At 52.2% G+C, this 26752-nt stretch overlaps 1 protein-coding gene across 4 annotated transcripts in view; it reads left to right on the forward strand.

Annotated features, from left to right (window-relative positions):
- LOC123935906 (steryl-sulfatase-like) overlaps positions 1–25032 on the forward strand; it is a 154927-nt gene extending 129895 nt beyond the window's left edge. For all 4 annotated transcript variants that reach the window (XM_045996746.1, XM_045996748.1, XM_045996745.1 and 1 more), the window contains 3 exons: positions 10211–10370; positions 13316–13437; positions 24496–25032. In XM_045996746.1, the coding sequence (XP_045852702.1) occupies positions 10211–10370; positions 13316–13437; positions 24496–24869 (656 nt within the window). In that variant the 3' untranslated portion in view covers positions 24870–25032. The remainder of the gene's footprint in view (positions 1–10210; positions 10371–13315; positions 13438–24495) is intronic.
- Positions 25033–26752: the final 1720 nt, after the last annotated feature.

Consider the following 26752-nt stretch of genomic DNA (forward strand, 5'->3'; position numbering starts at 1 on the left):
AAAGGCAATGTTGACAGAGTGATTTGGGATATGAGAAGAAAACGAGGAGAAGATGAGATTCAGGGAAAAGCATGAATGGTGTACGGTGCTAAAAGGGCCAGTAGGATGAGGACACTTGTCCGTTGCATTTATTACCACCTGGTGCTCACAAGTATATTTTTAGAGGAGAGGTGGGGGGCAGAAGCCGGATGGATGGAAGAAGGGTGGGGTGAGGGGGAAAATTCCTCACATTCTTTTGAGAAATTTGTCTGTGCATGGAGGCAGGCTGTTGTAAGCAGGACTTGGTCATGGGAAAGGTTGGAGCATGTGTGATGATCCGGGGTAAACGTTCATAGAGAGCTAACTCAAGGCATCACTGAGAAGGTCAGCTTGCTAAGAAGACTGAGATTTATGGAAAACAGATACATTTTTCATTGGCGGCTGGTGTCTTCCTGAGGAGATGGCAACTCGTGTCAGCATTTATGTGGGAGGTGGAGTTTGGGCAAGGATATGATGGGCAGTGGTGCACTGCGTGATCAGAGCCGATAGTCAGAAACAGAGAGAGGACAAGGTTGGCAAGCACCCTGAACACTGCAGCGCCATGCGGCATGATTGGGACTGTCTACCTAAGCAGAGAAGAGACCTGCAGAATGCTTAGCATCTTAGTCCCATGACAGAAGGATTTCATGTGCTGCTTTCATTTGGCAGAACATATGGCCATGATACTACAAGGTAAAATACTGCAGCTGGGTCCATGGTTGCAGAACCCATATCAGGTGGCAAGATTCGTGGTTGGATGATGGGCGTTTGATTTACTCACTTTTGAGCCATAGCAGATGGAAGTGATTTGGTCTAGTGTGGTCAGTGCAGAGGGAGGCTGAGGTTGCACGGCGGCAAAGTGGCAGAATGGTGGGACAGATATGGTCATGGTATAAAAACCAAGGTCTGGGCAGGTGGAGTTGAGGAATTTTGTGGTAATGAGCTCCTTTTCCTGGATGACATGCGGTGCGAGGTTCTCTTCTGAGTGTGGTAAAACTTGGAGGAGGGAACGTTTGGAATGCAGTTGATGAGGGAAGTGAAAAGTCCTGCCAACATTAACGGACAACAAGGTTGGTTCGGCTCGGGTCGTGGTCTCGGGGTCCTGGGATCGAGTCCCGCGTCGGGCTCTCCGCTCAGCGGAGAGCCAGCTTCCCTTCCTCTCTCTCTGCCTGCCTCTCTTGTGATTTCTCTCTGTCAAATAAATGAATAAAATCTTTAAAAAAAAAAAAAAAAAAAGAATTTCTTACCACCCTCGTCTATAGGAGAGTCCTTTTCCCCCCTCAACTGTGGAGAAACAAAGAAGATGTTCAGTTGAGTGAGTGAAAAAATGCATTGTTCATAGAAGCCCCTTTGACATTTCCCCTGAATACTGTAGGATTTAACATGGCGGAATAAGGTTGGTTGATGCACTCACTGGACCACACAACCTAAATTCAGGGCTTAGCCAACTGTGGCGTTAGGGTTCCACAAATGGAGCGTGAAGCCTGATTTTGTGAATAAAGTTTTATTAAAACACAACCACACTCATTCCTTGATGTGAGGTCTCAAGATAGGACACCAGAGGTGAGTGTTGGGAAATGAGTTACGTAGCACTTGAGAGACATTGACCAACGCCTACACAGATGACTTAGCAGTGTGATGTCGTGTTCCTGAAGGAGTTCCTCTTAACTTTTCAAACTGTGTCAGTTCATTTTAAGGGTGTTTTCCAGTGTTTTACCCCTCCTTTGAGCACGGACATCCAGACACTGTTTGGTCTTTGTTTTGCCTTCAGCATAGGTTGATAGAACGGAGATCATTATTCTATCATCATCTCTCCCGTCTGGAATGGATTAATGACGGAGAGAGTAAAGTATGGCCTCTTGGGTGAGAAAGTGTTGAATGCAGACGGCACCCTTCCTACACATCCCTGTGGCTCGCATCCATCCGGAGAAGCCGTGTTGTGCAGACAGGGAGATGCCCAACTAGGAGAAAGATGGCCACGAGAGTATTGCCTAAAACTCTATGCCCAGACCCAGCATAAGAATGAGTGTCATATGCTCTCAGCGCTGGAAGTGATTTGACCTGACAGGTGGCAGCATTAGAAAGGACAGAAACCGAAGCCTGGTTCGGAAGCAGCTGTTCCTCACAAGTCCCGTAGGAAATGTAGAATTTTCTCTGCACTTGCCTGGAGAGACTGACGGGCTCAGCCTTCCTACCTCTGTGACTTCCCATCATGACAAAGCGCCATCTAGACGTGAGACGTGTGATTTTGACAATTATTTGACAATTCCTTGGTCAAATTTTAAATTTAGACCTTGCTTCTTTTCTCTGCTCACACATTTTCAGGGGGAAAAAATCCAGATTTTTTACCGTGTTGGTCTTTTTTTTTTTTTTTTTTTTTGTCCTATAAGCTGCTTCCAACTTTCCTGCGCTTGGTTCTCCCTCACAGCCCAAATCAAGCCTCTGTTGAGTCAGGGCCGGCATTCTGAGGGAGCCCCCTGGGCTGTTGACTCCCAGTCAGAAGGAGCTGTCCTTGGGAACGTGTCTGTACAGTGTTGCGTTCCCTGTGGGATTCTGAGAATCAGGAAAAGCTAGGGATCGGGAGCCCCAATTCTGGAGCTATAGCCGGTGTATCGCTTGCCTGCCGCATCACCTTGGGCAGAGATTTGCCAGCTGTGAGATGGGGGACCTGTGTGGCCGAGGGCAGTGAGGAGGGAACGAGTTAACATCTGCAAGGAGCTTGAATCGTTCCTGGAACCTGGGGCACTCCATCATTACTCCTGGTCGTTGTAACTCATTGCTTCATAAATAATGGCACTCAGCGTTGGAGCTCCTGTGAGCAGTTCCTGGGAGGGGAGCGGTGTGTGCTGTCCTTTTTAAGCCTGATGGGCGCCTTTGGCACATGGCCCTTTCCAGGGAACACAGCAGGAGGAGTGCATCTCCGAGTTACACCATCTGACGAGTAAGGATATTTGCTCATGAACACATGCCTGGGAATGTGTGATCATACTTTATCAAACATGTTGTTCCCTGGGGAGAGCGCGCACAGATGTGTTTATCATCTGCTAAAAAATTTTTAAGTATTTTCTTTTTTTACTGTTCCTGTTGTTAAAAACACTCCTTTTTACAGCTTTAGAAGGTTGGGCGAGATTTTTTTTATCGATCTATGTCTCTGGTTTCTGAGTATAAATTCGGAACTGTGAGATGTGAAACTTAGGAGTTCATATTTTCCCGGCAGTGTAATAGCTTATCCCGAGTAGGAGGGTGTGTCTTCCGAAAAGTAGCTGGGATGACAGTGTCCCTAGTCCTGTCATCCCGTACATACAGGGACCCAGGGGGTGCCTGGGTTTGGGGGATGCAGCCCACGGGCTCCCAACGAGGTCTCATGCCTTCCTCGAGGGTGCTTTGAGCATTGCACCTGAGCACAGGTAAGCCCCTTCCCTACGCCCACATGGAGCTCTTGCTGCCAGGGGGCCGTTTGTGGTTTGGAACTTTCTAGGGCATCTTGAATCTCTGCTAGGGTGTGACCTCTCAAAGTCTTTGTGGGAGTGTTGTTTTGTCGACAAAGCAGTTCTATGTCTCAGAGACTTTTATGCCATCACCTGGAGGTCTAAGACCTCAGCAAAGCTCCTAGAGTAGAAAGGATCCCTGATGTTTGAGTCCTGATAGATATGTGCTTTCGATGAGCCTGTGGATTTCTGTGGCAGTGTCTGCGTTGTGTGCGTGTGTGGGTGTGTGTGTACGCCTAGAGAAGAGGAAAGGCCTTTGTAGAAATGGTAACAGAGATGCAAAAACTATGGTGAGATTGAGTCTCATTTACAAAAGAAAAGCAAAGTATTTCCATTGCTGAGTTTTTCAGCTTTTCTAAACTATAAGTAATAAAAATTGTACACATTTAAGATACAGTTTGATGTTGGAGTATATGTATCCATTGTGAAATGATCGCCACAGTCATGTTACTTAATTTAACGGACACTTCACAAGTTACCATTTTTGTCTCCTTTTTGTTGTTGTTGTGCTGAGAACGCGTGAGACATATGTTCTCAGCTCATGTCACGTATACAGTGACACAGCGGAGCGTGTTTAACTGCTGTCATCTTGTTACACATTAGGTCCCGAAATTGATTCATCTTGTGTAACTGAAACTTTGTATCCTTTGACCAGTGTCCCCCAGTTTCCCAGCCCCCTGCTGGTGGCAGCCGCCAGTCTGCTCTCTGCTCCCCATTCCTCACGTACGTGAGATCACGCAGTATTCATCGTTCTGTGTCTGGTGCATTTTACTGAGCGTGATGCTGTCCAGGTTCACCCGTGTCTCCAACGGCAGGACCTCCTTCTTTCTACGCCTGGAACTCCACTGTGTGTGAGTGTATCTCATCTGACTTTTTCTTTATGCATTCGTCCGTTGATGGACATGCATTTCCGTATCCTCGTGGTTGTGACAAAAGATAAGTGTCGGTGAGGATGTGGAGAAAAGCGGACCCTCATGCACTCTTGAGGGGAAAATGCAAAATGGTGCAGCCGCTCTGGGAAACAGGGTGGAGGGTCCTCAAGAGATTACAAACAGAACTTCCATTTGGTCCCACAGTCCCAGTTCCGGGTACTTGTCCAAAGGGAATGAAGTCAGAATCTTGAAGAGATGTCTGTGCCCCATGTTCATGGCAGTTCTATTCTAAGACAGAGGAGCTTTAGCCAAGACAGGGGAAGTTTGGCCCATCTCAGTCCCGCTCACATGTGGATTTGCCGCTGCTGTCCCTTTAGCGTCACCCGGGGAGCCCCGGGAGATCGTCCTCGGACACTGCCTTTTTCCTTAAGGAAGATGCATCTGTTGACTGTTGAGAAGATAAAAGAACGTGCTCAGTGTCCCTGCTGTTTCTTAAGCCTTCGGTTGAGAGTTGTCCTTCTGCGTTTCTAAATCCAGCCCCCCTGTGGTCCTCTTCCAGCCGTGCGCAGGCGAGCCAGCCCTGACTGTCTCCTGCAGCAGAGATGAGATGGGATTGGGGAATCATGCAAGTGCATGGACTCCAGTGTGGAACCAAGCTGGATTTGTATGTGTGCTCTGGCTCACCAGATCACTGACCTTCCGTACCTAACTTTGCTCAGCCCCCTCAGGTGTAGGGGTGGGTAGCCCCCATCTAGAAATTGGACCATGACCGTAGCACCACCGTGCGGGGCAGGTGTAATGATTGAATGACATGAGATGCATATTATAGGCCGTCAGACTTTGCGTCTATAGATGGGGAGTCATAGTAGTGTCCTTGTGAAGTGGATGTAAGGATTTAGTGAATGAAATGCATATCCTAGTACATATGCCTTAGTATGTGATCAGTTAAATGTGAGCCATTAGAAACAGGACATATGGGGCACCCGTGTGGCTCAGAGAGTCAAGCAGATGACTTTGGCTCAGGTCTTGGAATCAAGACCCACATTGGAGTCCCAACTCAGCCCAGAGTCTGCTTGTCTCTTTTGGTCTGCCCCTCTCCACCACTTGCTCTCTCTCTCAAATAAATAAATAAAATCTTTTAAACAATGAAACAACACGACATATAAAGGCCTGTGAAGTTATTCTGTTGTTTCCCCTAAGGTGATCCAGAGGATGGCAAGTACTTAGTCAACTGGGGGAACACACAAATACCATCTCTATGTAGGATAGCTTTTACTTTGGAATCAGGATAGATTAGCAGAGTTATGGAGATGCTAAAGGTAGCTACGGCTTTCCCTGCCCCCAGCTTCCTGCAGTGTTGACTCTCTGCATAACCACGATTATCAAGAGACTAACCTTGGAACATCACCTTTCACTGAGCTACACATTTTCCACTAATGCACTGGTTCCTTTCAGGATCCCATCTGCAACACCACATTGTACTCGGATGATACATTCTTAAAGGATTCTTTTCCATTATGGTGGTATTTTGGTCTACCTTCTGATTTATTTATTTTATTTTAGGTTAACCAGTGGGACAATAAATATAAACATCTTTATGTTATATAGCAAACCTCCTTTGTTGTTCATAAATTTAGAGTGAGTTTCCATGAACTCGATCGAGTAGAAGGAGAGTCATTCTATCAGCTTGATCCTGGAGAATGATGCACATCTGAGAATTATATGAGGTTCATCTGGAAGGACACTTGTGTGCATCTGGAAGGATAGACTTATGCATGTTCATCTCATAGAAGAAAAAACACACGAAAGTACTCCGAACTTGATCCCACAGGTGGATAAACAAACGACAATTTTATGAGATTCATCCAGAAGGATAGAAGGCGAACATTCTGTGAGTTTGAACTTGAAGAAGACTAAGAGTTAAGTCTATGAGTTTGACCTCGTAGAATAGATTTTTTTTAAAACTCCATGAGCTTAATCCAGCAGAATAATGGGTGAAAATTTGATGAGGTTCATCTGGTCAAAGGAACGCTTGTGCATATCCTGTGAGTTAAACCTTACAGAGGGATAAACATGAAAAATCTGAGTTTGATCCAGTAGGACAAGCGGGTGAAAATATGATGAGATTCATCTAGTACAAAGATTTGCAGGTGCATAATCTTTGATTGATCTCAAAGAATAAACAGATGGTAGTCTTTGAGCTTGATCTGGTAGATGAATAAGGAAGTTTAAATCCTGTGAGCTTGGTCTAGTCGGAGGACACATAGATGAAAGTCTGTGAGCTTGATCTAGGAAAGGGATAAGCAAGTTTAAATCCTGTGAGCTTGGTCTAGTGGAGGGATAAGCAAGTTTAAATCCTGTGAGCTTGATCTAGTGGAGGGACAAGCAAGTTTAAATCCCGTGAGCTTGACCTAGTAGGAGGACACATAGATGAAAGTCTGTGAGCTTGATCTAGCAGAGGGATAAGGGAATTTAAATCCCGTGAGCTTGACCTAGTAGGAGGACACATAGATGAAAGTCTGTGAGCTTGATCTAGTGGAGGGATAAGGGAGTTTAAATCCCGTGAGTTTGATCTAGTGGAGGGATAAGCAAGTTTAAATCCTGTGAACTTGACCTAGTAGGAGGACACATAGATGAAAGTCTGTGAGCTTGATCTAGGAAAGGGATAAGGAAGTTTAAATCCTGTGACCTTGATCTAGTGGAGGGATAAGCAAGTTTAAATCCCATGAGCTTGGTCTAGTGGAGGGATAGACAGGTTTAAATCATGTGAGCTTGACCTAGTAGGAGGACACATAGATGAAAGTCTGTGAGCTTGGTCTAGGAAAGGGATAAGGAAGTTTAAATCCTGTGAGCTTGGTCTAGTGGAGGGATAAGCAAGTTTAAATCCTGTGAGCTTGACCTAGTAGGAGGACACATAGATGAAAGTCTGTGAGCTTGGTCTAGTGGAGGGATAAGCAAGTTTAAATCCTGTGAGCTTGACCTAGTAGGAGGACACATAGATGAAAGTCTGTGAGCTTGATCTAGGAGAGCGATAAGCAAGTTTAAATCCTATGAGCTTGGTCTAATCGGAGGACACATAGATGAAAGTCTGTGAGCTTGATCTAGCGGAGGGATAAGGGAGTTTAAATCCGGTGAGCTTGACCTAGTAGGAGGAGACATAGATGAAAGTCTGAGCTTGGTCTAGTCGGAGGACACATAGATGAAAGTCTGTGAGCTTGATCTAGCGGAGGGATAAGGGAGTTTAAATCCCTTGAGCTTGACCTAGTAGGAGGAGATACAGATGAAAGTCTGAGCTTGGTCTAGTCGGAGGACACATAGATGAAAGTCTGTGAGCTTGATCTAGCGGAGGGATAAGGGAGTTTAAATCCTGTGACCTTGATCTAGTAGGAGGAGACATAGATGAAAGTCTGTGAGCTTGATCTAATGGAGGGATAAGGGAGTTTAAATCCTGTGAGCTTGATCTAGTAGGAGGAGACACAGATGAAAGTCTGTGAGTCTGGTCTGGTAGAGGGATAAGCAAGTTTAAAGTCTCTGAGTTTGGATACGCAGGTGGAAATCCCATTATCTCAATCTGGTGGAAGGGTAAACACGTGCACCTTGTGCGTTTGATGGAGCAGACGAATGAGCAGGTGAGATGCCCTGAGCCTGATCCTGTAGACGAATGAGCAGGTGAAAGTTCTGTGTGTCCGATCTCACAGACGGATAATCAGACTAAGTCACAGGTTGGGATGCCTCTTGTAGGTCAGGCAGCTATGGACAGCTTGACGAAATGATGGCAAAGTCGTTGAACTTGCCTGTTCTTTGGTAGCATACCTGTGATGCGAGTGTGACGGTATTTGTCAGATAATTACCTTAAGATCCTGTTGAGAAGATTGCGGTGCTTTTGACTTCTCATGGAGGCCGTTACAGAAACTGCAGACTATAATGTGAATTTATGTGTGAATTTTCCCTGACGTCTGTACGTAGAAAACATTCAGTGCCTGATGTTTAAAGATCGTATAAGAGGAGTTGAGGCTACCGTCGTGAGCGACAGTTCATTCTGCAAGGTCAGAATTCAGGGTCGTGGTCATCAAAAGGCAGCATGAGGAAGGGAAGCTTTGCTTCAGGACCCCTTGAACCTCTGTCTCTGGCAATCCATTTTTTAAGTTTCAAGGGCATTTGCAGCCTTCCCTAACCATGCATCGTTTTCATGCATTCTTTCCCTGCCACGCATCCGCGTTCTCCTTCAACTTTCTCCATTTCCCTCTTTATTTCATCCTTCGTCTAAAGCCTGAAAAGGTATTTTCAAGCAGCCGAACATCGTTCTCTCCCTTCTGTCCAGCCTGACATCCAGCGGTTATTAGACCTGCGCTGTTCAGCTGTGCTCAGCGCGTTTTAAAGCTGTGGGGAACAACTTCGGGGGAAACCAGGCATCTGCTTTTACATCTGGGCTCTTCCTGCGTGGCCTGGGGGTTCCGGCCCTGGGCTCTCTGAGCTCCTTGCTGGCAAGCCGCTGCCCATGTCCCTCCAGGCGCATTTTCTGCAGGCCTTGGAGAGGGTCTTCTCTGCAGAGCCTAGCGTACCATGCCATCCTGTCCCCTCACCCCTGCCGTGTTCTGTCTGCTTACAGTCAAGTGACCTCGAATGGACAAAGCTCGTTTCCTCGAGGAAACAGTAAGCTGTCCTGCTTGTAAAGTTACAAGCAGTGGTGGAAACGGCCATCTCAGGGCTCTTCTGCGTGCAGTCCGGGCGCTGCGCTTGGTGCTTGCGGTAATCGCACAAAACACTCAGCCGACTGTTGGGGGGTGTGAGGCGCGGACCGGGGAACCGCACAGCTGGCGTTTTCCTTTCCTATGGCTGCCCGGAGCTTGGGTCCCTCAAAACAAGACCAACTGATTATCTTATAGTTCTGGAGTCCAAGGGTCCAAAATGGGTCCAGCCATGCGAAAATCAAGGTGTTGGCACAGCTGTATGCCTTTGGGAAGGCTCCCGGGGAGACTGCTTCGGGACCTTTTCCAGCATCTAGAGACATCTGTATTCCTTGGTGTGGGCACCTTCTTCCATTTTCAGGCCCAGCCGCGAAGCCTCAGCCAGCCTCTCTCTCTGCCTTGATTCTGAGTCTCTGCTTCCCTTACAAGGACCGCTGTGGTCACACTGGACCCACTCAGACAATCCAGGGTCACACCCAGATTATCCTGGGGGTAGGGAACTCATGTAAGGTACGCTGTGTGCCTGCCTCCCTTCCTCCTGTACAGGGACCCCTGTGATCACACTGGACTCACTCAGACAATCCAGGGTCATACCCAGATTATCCTGGGGGTAGGGAACCCATGTAAGGTACGCTGTGTGCCTGCCTCCCTCCTTCCCGTCCAAGGACCCCTGTGATCACACTGGACCCACTCAGATAACCCAGGATCCTAAGCCCTTTGGCTATGGAAGGTATCGCATCCCCAGGTTTTGAGGATGAAGACATGGACATTTTGGGGTGCCATTGCTTTGCCCATGACCACTGGCAAAAAGTAGAAATGGCATTTTAACTTGGTGACTCCGTAGTCATCGACCGGAGTCCTTTCTTGCTTTGGGAGCTGAGTTTCCCAGATGACAGCCGTAGGTCATGGCCACCGGGCACAGCTGGCGTGTGCCGTGCACAGTAGGGAACGCGTCGTATTTTTCTCCACCACTGTGTGTGGTGTCCTGCTCACAAAATTTTCAGTGAATCCGTGTCATTAGAGCACTTTGTTGTTCCAGATCGCCCGCTCCATGGTGAACATGGGAGAGTGTACTGAAATGAGCCTTCAACCAGGCTTTGAAAAGACATGCGTCTCCCTGCTGCCTCTGTGTTTGGTCTTCCAGGGGGGAAAGCCAACAACTGGGAAGGTGGTATCCGCGTGCCGGGCGTTCTGCGCTGGCCGGGGGTGATACAGGCCGGGCTGGAGATTGACGAGCCGACGAGCAACATGGACGTGTTTCCTACGGTGGCCAACCTCGCCGGGTCGCCGCTGCCCGAGGACAGGTACTGTGGCTCAGACGCGCTTGGGGTTGGGATCGGCCAGCGGGGTCTGGTGTGTCTGCAGTCTAGTGTCTTCACGTAGCAAGTTTTCAAGGAAACGTCCTTCTCTTACATTTAAATACAACGTCCTATGACATGGCCAGTGGTTTCTTCTTAAGTGTTACTGCCAGTCTGAAGAGTTTCCCGTGAGGCATGCTGATTCATTGTTTTCATGAGTTCGGTGGCCGGCAGGCGAATGTCATGCAGGCGGGCAGCAGAGCTTGGTTCGGTCCAGCCGCCCGCGGCACGAAGAGGAAATGGGAAACCAGAGAGCCAAAGGCAGCCCCGTCTGAGCTCAGTGCCTGCCTGCACAGGCTTGCTCCTGTCCCATCGCTTCTGAACTTGTTTTGTCGTTTATGGCTTGCAACTTTGTTGCTTAGGTGTATCTGGCCCCACAAGCATGCAGGCATACACGTGCACACACACGCACACACACATGCACACTCATACACACGCGCGCTAGAGCCGAGGCAGCATCCGACAGCTCAGCCCTGCACCGATGATGTGGTCTCAACGCCCGCGTGCATCTTCCGTGATTGACGAACCCAGAGACTTTTCGTTATTCTGTCTGGCAACACTTAGCATAGGAGCCTTCACACCTGAAAACATTCTGAACACACAGGAGCCCCCACCTGCGGACCGCAATGATGTCCTCTCCCGCCGTGAATGCAGGGAGATGGAGCTGTGCGTGCCTGCACGGGGCGTAGCTCAGGCAGACAGCATGTGGTCTTCTCGGGAAAACAGTGCTGGCCTCATGGGCCCCTTTGAAGGGTCTTGGGTGTCCCCGTGGGTCTCTGGCCCACAGTCTGAGGGCACCTGGTGCCGTGCCTGAGAGCAGGGACCCTGCTTCGGTTCCAGTCTTGGCTTCCATGCTGGGTCCATGTTTCACGTCGTGGCCTGTGTTCCTGGTCCGGAACGTGGCTTCCGTAAGGACGCCGACCCTGCGGGCTCCGTGGGAGGACTGACGGCATGAGCGCACGGAAGCCGCTGAACCTTGTGGGGTTCCAGCCGCACTGAGAGGGAAGGAGTACGTGGCTGCAGATCTGTCCTCTCCCACAGTCAGAGCTCACCCGCAATCCTAGAGTCCTGACGGGACAGGGCTGGGCAGCACTGTGGCCTGGTCAGCCTACGGCTTCGCTGCCTCAAGGACACCCGGAAGATGTGGCCGCAGGACGTCGTAAAACGTTGCTCGATGTAAAGCCGGACATCTCACGCCCTGTCTCATCTGCCCTTGTTCCTACACTTGGAGTAAAACTTTATCTTTCCTTAAGCAGCACGCACAGCGTTCAGGTCATTTCATGACTGACCTTTTCCTCTCGGCGCTCATAGTCTTAAAATCAACTGTGCCTCTGCCCTGCCAGCATCCGTAAATGGGGTTTCTGTGCTATTCGGGGACAGAGAGGGGGAGGGAAAGGTCAGAAGCAAAGACGAAAATCCGCTGAGGGGATTCCTGTCTCACGCGTCCTGCCCACGGCAGTTTGACGGTCATGGAGGTCAGTCTGTTTTCCTTCCGTGTGCCCAGTGAGGACGGAAGTGGCCTCGGTTTTCGGCACGCCCGAATTAGTTCACGGGAGCCGTGACGTTGGTAAGAACCCCGTTCGCAACGGCGAAGATGGTTCTCATGGATCTCACTGACGCGTGCAGACCAGCTCAGGGCAGCGATGCTGGCTGTGGAAGGAGCCGACGGGCCCCAGAGAGCGCCACATCGTCCTGGAGACGGCGCAGAGAAGGACTCGGAACTCCGCCTCCACGTCCTTCATGGAGATAGAATCAGTCACACCGTATCTGATGTAAAGCACGTTACCAACCAGGTCCAGAACAAGGAAATAGAGGTAGAGACTGTGTCCAGGAGATGAAGAAGATACCCCGTCCTGAGTGGTCCTGGAAAGGCTCTGCACGTGAGGTGCTGGTCCCAGGAAGGGGTGAGCGTTTCAGTCCTCTGTCCCCTCCTCCGGGTCACTTTGTATCTCCCAGGGTTCTCCCCTAAAGACACTTACACCAGCTCACTCTCGTGCAAGTATTCAGACTTGCATATTCATACGGACGGAGTCTTTCTCGGAAGGGATTTGAAAGGACCAATGCACAATGACTGCCGTTTGGGGACAGAAAGAACGTTTCAGAGAGCGAGACGGTTCTCAATAGAAGCATGTCTCTGCCTTGCTTCCGTCTCCTCTTGTGGCAGACGGGAGCGCGGGCTTGGGAAGGGGCCAAGGGTGTCTTTTGTACTTATTTTTAACTTGCGATACTAGAATATTTTCAGTCCGTGGGCTGCTGCGGAGCTCGTGATTAATAACGAGGGTTGAGGCCAGAGAAGTGCTGCCCAATGGGGCTGGAATTACAGGGCAGGGGTTTTAGGGACTCTAGGATATTTAAACCTCACATAACGCTAATCCCAATGGTATAGCCTAGTCTGCCTTCCAGTTTCTAAACTCCTCATAATAAGGGGTGACAGGCGATGGCGTGTTTTTGATCAGAGGAAGAGAACTGTCAGGGGACTCCAGCTCTTTCCAAGTCGCTCTCTGTGCCTCGTTTCCATGATGGGGCCTGGTGGTGTCCATGACTTGCGTTGGTCTAGTAGCTGGTAACGTGCGTTACGCTCAAGGCCGGTCCCAATGCCATGACCTCGGGTACGTCATGTACGCTTTCTGGTTGGCGTTACGTCAACTCGTCGCCCCGGGTTGACAATGGTCCCAGCTCACGGTGCAGGATTAAAGGAGTTTTTACAAGACCGGAATTGGCCCCGTGCAGTTGCATATGGCGCCTGAGAGGGGTCCATGGGTGCTCTTTGTGCTTACGACGAGACTCTCTCACGCCCTCGTGTGTGGGAAGGACCACTCAAAGGTTGGGATGGTTGGGCCCACGATCGATGTGCCGTGTCCCAGCAGATGCCTCCCTGGTTTGCCCCACAGGATCATCGACGGACGGGACCTGATGCCGTTGCTTCAGGGGAAGACCCAACACTCCGATCACGAGTTTCTCTTCCATTACTGCAACTTCTACTTAAATGCCGTGCGCTGGCGTCCTCGGAACAGTGAGTACAACACGTGTCTGGGCTTCTAAGGCGTCCGCCGCCGGAGCCGTGCAGGGAGATGAGATGGCGAGAGCTCTTTGCCCTGGAGAGGCCAGGGGACGCTTCTGTGGGTCGCGGTGCTTTGTTCCTCTCTCCTCCTGTCTTTTCTTGTTCCTTGGGGTCCTGCCACTCTCCAGGCACGACGTCAGCGGACCCTGGCCCTGACTCGTGAGTGGCTGTTCCTCCCAGGCCGAGGAGGGCCCAGGTTGCCGCGGGCATGGCGGCCCCATCCTTCATGGCCCGCTGGCTGACTGCGCGCCCAGCTTCTAGCCCGCAGGACGCGGTCCTTCTCAGGCTGACGTGCAGCGGAACCAGCACCTCTGCTCTCGGGGGCACGTGCCTTGTGTGTGTGCGTTGTCTGCTTGGAAGGACTCCCATTCTCTTGCATTTCGGGGAATGCTCAGCAGCTTCGCAGCGCCTGCCTCCCAGTGCCTTCTGGAGCACAGCCCTGTGCCCGCTGTCTACGGTTTGTGCCCTCCTGGAACTTCGCGCTGTCCCGCGGAATGGCCCGTAGATGTGCGAGTGGCTCTCTCTGGCTCGGCCCTGCCGGGGCAAGAGCCGGATTCAGACGTGGCGCGCTCAGTCCAGATGCCTCCGTGTCCTCGCACGTCCCCCACTGGGTGTCCTTTGCGCCGTGTGCTCGCCCAAATCGGCACAGAGTCCAGGTTTCCCCTCCCACTTTGGGCGTTGTGTTGGTCACGGGCGTGAAGGAACAAAGGCAGCCGGGCGGTCGTCCTCACTGTAGGGATAGGGTTTTGGTGTTTTTTTCCTTCTTTCCCGGGTCTTTAAACTTAGAATCGCAGTGTTGCTCAGATTGCCACCAGGCGCGGGCGCGTGTGGAAAGCGGCTTCTCCCCGCCGCGCACCCCGCCCGTCTGCCGCGGGCTGCTTTCAGGAGCAGCCTCGCCGCTCGGGTGAACGTGGAAAATTTCAGCCATCGCGGTCGCCACGGACACCCGAGCAGGCTGGCGAGTTTCTGCCTGAAACTCGGGCGGCTTCTGTGCACTGTTCCCCAGCAGAGAAATTGGGCAGAAGCGTGAGTTCAGGGTTCCAGGCCAGGAGCGTTCTGTTCACTGATCTCGCCAATGAGTCTGTCATTCCAGACGTCGGTAGGGATGCGCTCCCTCATCCAGATGGATGGACACGGTCAGCGTAGCCGTCGAGGGCCTGGTACGGGTCCTCCTTCCCAGTCGTGTTTATAGAGAGGCTTAAAGCACAGAAGGAGGTTTCTGGGACTCCTGGCTGGTGAAAGAAATGTGGCAGCCTGACCCGAACCTCACGGAACTGCATTTCCCTGAAGCCGGCGCCCCCTACCCCCATCGCCCGCGGTGGGAGGAGCCGGAAGGAATATATAGGTTCAGGGGCTGCAAACGTGCTCGCTGTGGAGGACAGACAGACAGACAGAAAGTAGGAGTCCGTGAAAAGAATGAGACCCAGATTCCAAGAGGCAGCTGGGATCAAATGTGCTTCTCACACACGTCTCGGTGACATTTCCTTCCCTTGGGCGACCCGTGAACGTCTGCTGCCTTCAACCGGCAGCAGGAAAGGAGACGGGGCGGTGTTCTGGGGCAGGAGGTGTCCCTGCAGCAAAGGGGTCTCGGTGCATGGTGGGTGTCTATGCCCCTCTGTGACTCGCCTTTAATGTTGTGTCTGAAACTTGGCGACGGTGCTTGTCCATGATCAGCACGGTCACTGGTTTTGGGGCTGTTTCCCCAGTACGTCACCGATTTATTTGTTTACAGATATTTTTGAGCACCTACTATGGGGTGCCCTCTGTGCTCAGACGAGTGTCCGTCACTGAACAAAACTGACCAGATACCGTGCCTTTGGCGGTTGCTCAAGGCCTGGACCATGATGCTTGGCCAGTGGGGTCAAGGGCTGGGCATGCAGAGGTGCGTGGGGGAGGTGTGAGTCTCGTCCGCACGGACTTACCTGTTCACGGTATGGGTTGGCCTGATCAGCTGAGACCATCTCTTAGCTACTCGGGAAACAGATTGCTGGGGACCGTCATAGTCTATACTGGGACACTGTCCCTGATTCTTAAAGATAAGACAGTGGCCGCCTGAGCTCACAATACTTTATTGCACAAGAAAATGGGGGTGGGGGGAGGAAAGAAAAGAAAGGATGCCTTGGGGGGCTCCGTCAGTGAATTGTCCTGCTTTGGCTCAGGTCATGATCTCAGGGTCCTGGGGTCGAGTCTCCTTCGACTCTCCACGCCTGCTTATGCTCTTGTTCCCATTCTCTCTGTCATATAAATAAATTAAATCTAAAAGAAAAAAAAAAGGAAAAGAAAACAGATTTAAGATCAGGATTGAGTCGCTGGTGGGAGCCAGCTCCGCTCAGTCAAGAGTCTTTGCCACGTGCCGTTCAACCGTCGCTGACTTCAAGTCAGCCCACGTCGGGCACGTTGGCTTCCCAGGACTCGGCGGACACAGCAAATCCAGGCCTTGTGCTGTTCTCAAAGACGACTGGCTCACCGGCAGGTCACCGCTGGCAGGAAATTAGACCTGACCGTGGGCGTGGTTAAGGTCCCATTACCATTTGTCCTGATTAGTTAGAGGCCAGAGTGTTCCAGACGCATTAAGTACTTATTTTCCAAACACTCTGAGCAACCGTTCTGTCTCCACCCGTTGGAAACGCGAATCCCTTCCAAGTGCTATATACAGTGTCTTCTCTATCATTTAATAATTCTGTAATTATCATCACGTTATAATTTCGTTGTCTCAGCAAGTTGAATGACACAGTCTAATCATGAACTAGTATCATTACGCCCATGACAGTGGGAAAGAACTCGCAAGGGCATCATTGTAACGTGCCTAAGTTTTCGTGCATTAAAATGCGGGATTTTGAGTTAAAACGGACGGTTGGACGTGCGTTAAAAGTCTTGGCTTTAGGTTTGGGCGTATGAATCAGTGCTATTAAAAATTCGGTGTAATGACTGCTTCATTTTATGGATAAAATTTATCTTAGAAAGCAGGTACCTAGTGGGCTCTGGGATTTTGCTACCGATTTTCAAGCTTGTGAATGCAGCGTATGAAATAAATGCTCGCGTGAACAAGGGAGAGCCCCCACCCCAGCCAGTCACGCAGAAATCCACGGGATGTGGTTGTCCGGTTGCTGATCCCAGAGGGCCTCACAAATATGGCTATGTTTTCAGGACCTTTATTTCTGTGATTTAAAAAAAAAAAAAGCATCTGTAAAAAAATCAGAACAGAAACACTGTAGGATCATTGAATTCCTTCTCAAGAAATGTGTTCATACCCAGCTCTTTAAAAGGTGCCTTCTTTCCAAAGTACGGGATAAGGAAGGTTTATTCTTCTTCAGTGATGTAATCTTGTTTATTATTAGGATTGGGGTAAGGAATATGCAGATTTCATTTACCCCTCTCTGTTTCCCATGCCTCTGCAAGACATAAGCAAAGTTTAAAATCCAAACAGCAGGACGGTGGTTAAGGGAGGAGAAGTGCTTGCTTTGTGGGCCATCTCAGTGTTCCACAGTTAACAAGTTAGTTTTGCCTCTAAACTAGACCCAGGAAAACAGAGAATATCCACTAACAGCTGCTTACGCCTTCATGGCTTCATGGTTCCCCGGGGCTGTGGTTGGCTTTCGTCTCTGTCACTTGTCCCGCTGGAAGCCCTTTCCGGTCTGATCGCCGGACATTAGATCTAAAGGGTTAGGACACGGAGGGCCGAGGCTGTGGGACAGGGGCCATGGCATTTTGCTGCCGGGACCTGCTACGGATGTGCCCGTCCTTCAGCTGACCTTGAGCAGGACAGCTCTTGCCCTCTGCCGGGACTTGCGTGGCTGGTGGATAGACGGCCACCCCTGCAGGAATGCGCGTGAGCCTCGGGCTTTCCTTCCGGGGTGTGGATCACGCATCCCGCGAGCTTTCCCTGTGCCGGTGCTCACGCACGTGCGGTGATCCGAGCCTTCCGAGTCCAGTAGGAGGGACAGCATGCGTGTGCTCAGCTGCGGTCGCACAGCCTGGTGGTGTCCCATGACACGGCGGCATCCGTTTTGGCAACCGGGGACAGCCACTGATGTTTGAGGATGCAGGAGGCTCCCTGGAAATGACGAGACTTGAGTTTCATTTATTTTATCTCATTAGCACTCAGACCCCCAGGAACGGGCTGCACTTCCCGGCATTTCCTTTAATGGGAAAAAAATCTCATAAATGGACTTTTCATGTTCCTCCATGGAATCCAGTAAACGTATATTTTCATATGGCCTTTGTGTTCTCTTCTGTTAGACGCTATTAGACAGTTTTTAAAGTAGGCATCCAGGGGCGTCTGGCCGGCTCAGTCAGTGGCGCGGGCGACTCTTGATCTCGGGGTCGTGAGTTCAAGCCCCACGTAGGGTGTAGCTATGACTTAAAAATAAAGGCTTTAAAAAAGGCATCTTCTTTTCTACTAAAGATTTCATATGCCTGACCTAAGATTTCATTAGTATCATGGATGCAAAAAGGGTCAGCCGTGAGTTTTGGTAATTTGTGACGATGTAGGGGTGCCTGGCTGACTCAGTCAGTAGAGCCCACGACTCTTGACCAACAATGTTGTGAGTTCAAGCCCCACGTGGGGTATAGAGATTTTCTTGAAATTAAAATCGTGGGGGGCGCGTGAGTAGCTCAGTCGTTAAGCATCTGCCTTTGGCTCAGTCATGATTGGGTCAGGGTCCTGGGATCGATCCCCACATCGGGCTCCCTGCTCGGTGGGAAGCCTGCCTCTCCCTCTCTTTCTCTCCCCCTGCTTGTGTTTCCTCTCTCACTATCTCTCTCTGTCTGTCAAACAAATAAATATTTAAGATAAAATAAAATCTTGAAAAAAGAAACGGTCACAATACAATTGTCCTTTTTATAGAGACAGAAAACATCAAAATTAGATTTTCTTTCTTAAATAGCAGAAAGGACAGTGTTTTGAATGCGGCAACACCTTCTTCTATCTAAGCTGGGAATGCGGCCGTGTCCTCCTCTTATCCGATGTTCTGTCTCCTGCCCTTTTCAGCTGGCACACTGGGTTCTGCCATTTTACTGATGGTCTACACTGGTTTGCCCGTCTCCTCTCTGGGACCTCGACGCGGGGCTTATCACCGTCCCCTCACGATGCCTGCTGACGTTAGGGCTGACTCCTGGTTTGCCGCCCTCTGGTGTGGGACCTGCTGTTTGCTACGGAGACCGTGTAGAGCCAAGCATGGCTCGGCTCATCCTATTTAACAAGTCTTTGGGTCTTTGTTGACTCTGCACGTTAGATGCAAAACTGTGTTTGTTGTAGGCGGTAACAGGCTCTGTTCTCCACTCATCTTGAAACTGGTCCCCTTTTCCTCCTGTGGCCATTGTGTGTGTTTTGAAAACAGACTTGCTAACCCTACACCTTGGCCTCTGTTCCTTATCTCCTGTCTATCAGACGCACTCCTGTGTGCTTCACATCTGATACGTCTTCTACTCCTTATAGTTTACAGAGGTTTTGAGGACGTTCATGTCAGGTTCATCCTCGCACAAAATGAACAGTAGCGTCCCTCGGGGGGGGCATTCCTTTATCCATCTCCTGAGTGACGCGTACAGGTACATGATCTGTGCGGTCTTGGGTCGCACACTCCAGGCTCCCCTACACCATCCGGAAGGGGCAACAGGTTCCTGTGTGCGGGGAGTGATGGTGGTGTCCGCCGAGGGGCAGCGGGTTCAAGAATGAGTGGGAACGATGAGAGGGAAAGAGTGCAGGCCAGTTTTCTCCCAAGGAGGATATGCAGACTGTCCCAAGTACACGCCACAGGGCAGCAGGTGCTCACCGTGCACACCTATCTTCAAAGGAGGCTTGGAGGTGGAGCCTTCCTGGGTATCCGTGTGCCCACGTAAGACCTGCCCGGTGTGGAAGGCTCGGAGGACAGGTAATAGTGTCTCCCACAGGGGTTCCTCTCATTCATAGCCGGGGAGACACAGGTGAGCAAGGCACGTCGTCGGCCTCCGGTAACTGAGTCGATGGCGAAGTGGGATCCGTGGCCACACCGTCTGCTTTCAGAGTCCATCCCCCCGCGAATGGGAACTTCTTTACCGCGACAGTGAGCCTCTGATGCAGAGTTGGAGAGCGGGTTCTCCGTGCTCTCCGGTCGCCTCCACATCTGCGGGTGTGGACTGTTTCCGGGCCTCATCCGTGCTGGCGTACTGTGGTCTTCCCTCGCTGGCTCCGTGGCGGACTTCCGCCCTGCCAGCTGCCCCCATGTCTGTCTCTCATGCCCCTCCATGGACAGGCTTGCCCAAAGGCACAGGTGGCTTGTGTTGGCCATGCCCGTCCCTCAGGACTGCCCATTGTTCAATGTCAAGAGACTCCAAGACAGACGTGTCCAAAGTCTCCAAACGTCCAAAGAACGTCCTCGTTCCCATATTTGCCATTAGTGGGACGCTCCTGGGGGAGGCAGCAGAATGCACTGGGCTTCCTGTGTGCTCACGCCGGCTCTCACAATGGCAGCCGGCTTCTTCCCTCGCTCCGTCCTGCCCCCGTCATCGTGTCTTCCGTTGGCTTACCCCGCTGAGGGCCGTGCAAGGAGCTAGGTGCCGGGCAGACAAGAGTTGGGGGAGATGCCGTTGGCCGTTCAGAGAGCGAGGGACATGGCGAGACAAATGGAGGGACAGACATGAGTCCACAGACAGCGATATGTAGTGAGCACTGGTGAGCAGGACAGACACACCGATCACGTCCGCTGCGGTTCGGGTCAGCCCGCGGAGTGGGCATGGTGGGAAAGCCAGACCGGTGGGGGTTTCCACAGACAGAGGCAAAGAGCAGCAGGCAACGCGCTTAGCATGCAACGGGCAGCCACCTTGTATTGGGGTTCACGCTTCTGCTCCCACTGCCGTGTTGTTTCCACGGTGCAGGGCTGCTCAGAGGGAGCGTTTTGGGTTCTGACAATCAGCCCTCCGTCCGGGGGAGCTGGGATCGCTGGAAATCCTGCCTGCGTTTGGAGCAGATGCTCTTCGCTCGAGCCCTGAGCCGCATCCTCGTTCACGCTACTGTTGTCCTGCGGGATTCCAGCCCGGAAGCAGGCTCACCTGTGACACATTCGCTCCGGGCTGTACTGTTCACGGTCTGGGCTTCGGCGGACAGGACAGGTGGGAGTGAGCGTGGGGGTCGAGAAGGACAAGGCGTGGCTCCATAGTGACTCCACACCGAGAAGACACTGGTACCCCCACGTGGCGTTGGGTGTCTGTCTGGGTCTAAGAAGGGAACGGGGGCATCGGTGTAGGGTGGCCAGCCAGGACAGGGGAGCAGATGACGTGCTGCTGGAGGTGTATCCCCGAAGCAGGGAGGTCACCGTGGGCTGGGGGCTGGTGGTGGGTTTGCAGACATCAGTAGATGGCGTCCACGTTCCTGGGGGGGCACTCCTGGGATTCTGTGGGCGTGAGTCCCCGCGGTGTGAACACAGAGTGTTCCTGAAGCGGTTCTTGAAGGACTTCAAGGTGGCAGTGTTGCAGGAAACCTCGCCAAACCGAAAACCCACTGTGCCTCTGTGTGCCTTACGTGAGCGACACACGGGATCCTCCAAGCGTCCGGAGTCCGTTTTCCCAGCACTGGCGCCTGGACGGCATTAGCACGGGAAGTCTGGGTCTGACTGATGAATGAAGAGCCCGTGTCCCAAAGCCATTGACGTGTGATTGTCCCGACTGGTTAGGACGTCTGAGCGGGCAGGAGTGTCTTAAGATGTGTGACAGGGACAGGATTTAAGAGCAGAGGGAATCCACAGTGGATTCAACTGGGTCATTACGGTGCACCCGGCTCTGTGTATCCAGGGGTTTTCAGCATCAAGGCGGTGTCACAGGGCAGGGACTCTTACATCCACACTTTATGGAAGGGGACAGCGCGCTTCCCAGGGAACCGCGTCTGAACCCAGAACAGGGGCAGTCTCCCCAGGGTGCTGGTCCCTGCTACGGACCAACAGGGACCGTAATGTCAGTGACACGCACTTTGAGAGGTGGATTGGCGTCCTTTATGCACAACTGAGTATCTTCTGAATGAAGCTGAGCGATGTGCCGGTCAGTTCCCCTCCGTTCTGGCCGTAGAATGGAACAATGGGTCGTTGCAGCTCTGTTCTAAATGACTTTGACGTCCCATCGGGGTCCAAATAGTTATCTGTTGCAGAGGCAGGAAGAACAGTCTTTCTTCAGAGCAGAGTGGAATTCTTACAATAGAAAACATGTATTTTTTTTTTAAATCCTGCTATTTTCCTAGTATATGGAGAAATAGAGGAAGAAATACATTATGAACATAGTTTGGGGACATAGGACAAAGTACAGCTATTGCCAAGGTAAGGGGACCCCAGAGCCTACCTGCTTTACCACATGCCTGGGATGTCGTGGTTTCTTGGAAACGAGAGCTCAGAAAATGTTGGTTCCCAGGTTCCCGGGGGAGGAGGAGTGGAACGGGGTCCATGTCCTGTGAGCCTACAGGCCATAAAGTGTATTTCCATCGCGCTGAGTGGAGCAAGTCCAAAATGGTCCAAGAAATAACCGAGAGAATAAGCCTTGTTTTTGCGAAAATGTTTAAAACTCACAGGAGACAACCAAAAGGAGCATATCCCACAGAGCATCGCAAGCCAGACAAGACTCAGAAAAACGGGAGCTTCGTTCTGCACTTGTCCGGGCTGCGTAGTGATCCCCAGCTGGTCCAAGGTGTGGATGTCCGGATTCCCTGCCCAGTCTTTACACCAGGGCTGTGGCCCACGTGCCAGCAAGCTTGGGCAGAGGCGGTCGTGATGGGAATCTGTGTGCGTGGCTTTCAAAGGCGAGTGGGACGTATGGGCCCTTGAAATGAATTTGTCCCGGGAGCCTGCTTTCTCCGGGGCTTTTAAACACACGGAGGCTTGACTCGAATGTCAGGTTGGGAACACCACCGTCCGGATCGGCAGCGATGGGAGCAGGAGCCGAAGGGGCTTCCCGCAGGCTTCTGTCTGTGGCAACCTTGGCCCTTGCTGGCCCCCAGCAGCGATGGGCTCTCCGTGGCTGCGGCGTGTGTCGCCAGAAAGAGTTCTAAGGGAAGTCGGTTGTAGTTGGGAGGACACGGGAAAAGAAGAGTTGATGGAGAGAAGGTTAAGGAAAGCCACGTGGGTTTTAAAAGGCTGCTGGAGAGGGTAGCCGTGCTCGAGGTACGGTGTCTGCAGGCAGGTGTGCGGAGCGCCAGGGAGGGGGTGCAGGCGTGATGACCAGCCTCTCCCGGCAGCCACGAGGCCGAGCCTGCGGGCACCCGGAGACGGATCCCCCGTGACGTGTTCATGCATGGCGCAGGCACACCACGTGCCCTGTGCTTCCCGCGTGTCCCAGCTGTCCCTCCAAACCACGGAGAGGCTCACATGTCCTGGCCTGAGTCTATCCGAGAGCAGGGCTTGCTGGCGGACGAAGCAGACACCCACGACAGTTGTGTGACGTGGATCCCCTCGGTTGATCTCATACCGGCAATGGCTGTTGGCCGAGCAGCCTCTGATATGTGCAGATTGTGGAAACGCGTTAGCAGATGTGTCTGGGGTGACGCACCGTGGGAGCGTCTTTGGGGGAGTTCGGAAAAGCCCTGCGAGGAAGATGCAGAGGGGGGCATGCTCGTTTGCCAGCTGCTTGCACGGGTCAGGGGCTGCTCATGCTATCGCTGTTCTCCACACGCAGGAAGCTGTTTGCAGAGCCCTGTGAGAGGCTGTTTGCCGAGCACTCAGGTCCTCACCAACTCCTAACATTCTGGAGTCAACAGGGAATCCGTCGTTTCCTAACCATTGTTTGTAAGGCAGGCTATTCTTTAAAAAGGAAATTGAGGGGCACCTGGGTGGCTCAGTGGATTAAGCCTCTGCCTTCGGCTCAGGTCATGATCCCAGGGTCCTGGGATCGAGTCCCGCATCGGGCTCTCTGCTCAGCGGGGAGCCTGCTTCCTCCTCTCTCTCTGCCTGCCTCTCTGCCTGCTTGTGCTCTCTGCCTGTCAAATAAATAAATAAAATCTTTAAAAAAAAAAAAGGAAATTGAGTATTTGGGAGGTATAAAGGAACACGGACTTGGTTTTCAAAGAGCTTAATCTTTAGGGGCGCCTGGGTGGCTTCCTTGGCTAAGCATCCAACTCCTGATTTCTGCTTGGTCTGGAATTCAGTGAGGTTCGTGAGTTCAAACCCCACATCGGGCTTTAAAAAAAAACAAAACACACAACTTAATTTTTAAACAATGTCATCACCCTCCTGTGGGGTCAGTGAGTTCTCCTCATTCGGCATTTTGAGCAGCTTTATTAAAAGGCAAGTTGCCCTAAAATTCCAGTTCCACGCGTTTTAGCCAAGCAGTACCAGTCTGGGAGGAGGACATTTCCTCTTTCCTCCTCCTCCCCGTTGGCGGTCCGTCCCCGTCTGCACTCGGAGGCCCCCTGAATCCTCGACTGGCTGCTTTCAGGCCTTGTCAGGTCTTAGCGAGTGGAAGATTGTGTGTGAGTCCTCGCGTGTGCGTGTGTCTATCTGCATCTCTCATGAGGAGGTCGAGCTGCAAGCTTTTCGTCTGTTTGTCCGTGTGTGTGTCGGTCGACTGTCTGGTCTGCAGTTCCACACCGTAAAGTCTGCGACCCCAAAACGCCGATGCTGGCTCAGCTCCCCGTGCAAACGGTGCATAGGCTCTGTCTTCTCTTGCCTGCACAGCATCGCCTAGGACCTTGGGGGTCGGGGAAGAGGAGGAGGAGGGAGAGACAGACGGGAGGGCAAAGACAGACAAGGGTCTTCTCCATGAGAAGAAGACGCCTTGGTGAGCGCGCGTGAGTGTGCCTCGAGGAAGCTGTCGTTCTGCCGCTGCCCCCATCCTCTCCCTCCTGCGTGCTTACGGCTTACTGCATGCTCCTGCGTGCTTTGTCCGAGCTGGGGCTCTTCTTCGGAGCGGTCAGGACCAGCCGTCCGTCTGTCTGTCCGTCGCCGTGCTAACTGAGGCTTTGCTTTCCGGGAGGAAGCCCGCGGCCGGCTTCCTTCCCCTCCGCGGGGACGCTCCAGACGCCCCCTGCCCCGCGCCAACCTGTGTCCTTGTGCACCACAGGCACATCCGTCTGGAAGGCCTTCTTCTTCACGCCCAAGTTCAGCCCCGAGGGCGCCAACGGCTGCTTCTCCACGCACGTGTGTTTCTGCCACGGCCACTTTGTGACCCCGCACCGCCCACCGCTGCTCTTCGACCTGTCCAGGGACCCCCGGGAGAGAAACCCGCTGTCGCCGGCGACGGAGCCCCGCTTCCAGGAGATCGTCGACGCCATGCGGCGGGCTGCCGAGCGCCACACCGAGACCCTGCAGGACGTCCCCAACCAGCTGTCCCTGGGCAATGTCCTGTGGAAGCCGTGGCTGCAAATGTGCTGTTCGGCCTCCGGGCTGTCCTGCCAGTGCGACCGGGAGACGGCGGCCCGGAGGGCGAGCCGCTAGGGGCCCGTCGGGGGGTGTGACACAGGCCTGGCACCCGCCCTGCCTCTTGCCATGTGCACGCACAGGGGGTGGCCCAGCGGAGAGCCGGCCCTGTCGGCGCTCGAACCTCTCTCCATCTCACCGCCCAATGGCTCCTTCGAGAGCCCCTCCTCATCCCAGGGGGGCATCAAAGTCTACGGGACCTGCAGGGATCCATGCCAGAGCTGGGGCTTCCGTGGCCCAAATGCCGAGTCCTGTAAGCGTGGGAGGGTTAGGCATGTAGGAAGGAGCAGAAGGAATCACGTCGATGCCTCTGCAAATGCAGGACCCATGGCATAAGGGGCCGTGATCCCTCGATGCCGTGAGGGGCGTGGGCTGCCATGCTTCCCCCGGCCCGCCCCTATAAAGGGGCATAGCATTTAAAAAGCAGCTACAAAATCTTAATATATGGAACTAAGAATGACTAAAGGGCCCTCTTCTTCACCCGTAAAAGATGCCGTGAATTGCGGATTGCTTTGGAAGGCCATGACCGTCAGTGTTACGTAGAGCACATAGTAGAAACGATTCGTGACAGATACATCTACAGACACACCGTTTATGTCTTTCCTCCGGAAGTCAGAGATGCTTAAGCCATAAAACTAGAAGCTTCACGCTCTGTAGGTAAAAGGGAGAGAGGCTCCCAGACACACTTTCTTCACACAGCACACTTTTTTTGGTGAAATCCTTCGGGAACCATAATCTCCAAACAGTCTGTCCTGAGCGGATTTCTGTTGCGTCCCTTATAGTGTTATATCTGGGTCTTACTGTTTCTTTGGCGAATGGTCTGTGTCAGAGAAAGGCTACCTCGGGGACATGGTCGCACGGGGAATCCCTCCCGGTGCGGTGTGGAATTACTGACCCGGGACGTGGACTGCTAGGGCGGGGAGGACTCGTAAGCACATTGTGACCCACGCACAACATCGGGATACCTTTAGTTCTTGCAGAATTGGCTGACGAGACCACAGTAGCTCGTCTCAGTATGTTTGACGCTGGCGTGGTGTGCTAGAAACACGTGTGCCTTCCGTCCTCAGTGAGATGGACAGTTTTGTTCTAATCCCGCGTTTTCCGGGACAGGGCATCGGCTGGCCGCGTGCGAGAGGGTGGGCACGGCTCCATGGGCGGAAAGTCCTGACTCCGCACCCCTGCCGCCATGGAGGAGAGGATGCACCTGAGTCCAGGACACTCCTGGCCCTTGATCAGACACCAGAGCTCCTCCGACAGTATCATGCAGGTCTTTCCAGTCCATGGAGACGAGCTGCCATTCCCGTGCCTGTCCCGTTCCTCTCTGTAGTGCACGTGTCTGAGCATCCCCTCTGGCCCGGTGTTTGCTCCGTTCCGGGAGACGGCAGACAGCTGGAAACCTGGACCCCCACCCCCGTGGCCTTGTGGACACTGTGTGTGTTCTCAGGCACTCTCTGATCACGGGCCACACATCTCTCTATGTGTCCCCCACCCCAGGAGAACTTCCAAGATCCAACAGTATTCCTGCAGTCCCTCTTGAGGTCCGTGATTTCACGTTTCACACCTTTCTTTGCTTTCCCTTACAATCGACAAGGGAAATCGTTTGCCTCCCCTCCCCGGGAAGGGTTGAAACTTGGCGAGCAAACAGGTGTCTTGCTTTTCGTGGGGATTTCTAACTCCAGAAATTGCCGGGAATCTGTCCTCTTGCTTGGCTGGTGTTACGATGCCAAAACAATTTAAAACCACTGTTATGAACTTGTGTTTTACGCTGATCGTGTTTATTTAAAGTTTAGCGCACTCACGGCAAGTGGCCTTCTAGACAACACTTCCGGGGGTGGGCCGTGTGTTCAGGATTGAGTGAGGGGATGCACTTTTATAGATTATGTGAATACATAAGTATGTAG

This window comes from Meles meles, chromosome Y (genome assembly GCF_922984935.1).
Source record: "Meles meles chromosome Y, mMelMel3.1 paternal haplotype, whole genome shotgun sequence".
NCBI classification, from domain to species: Eukaryota; Metazoa; Chordata; class Mammalia; order Carnivora; family Mustelidae; genus Meles; species Meles meles.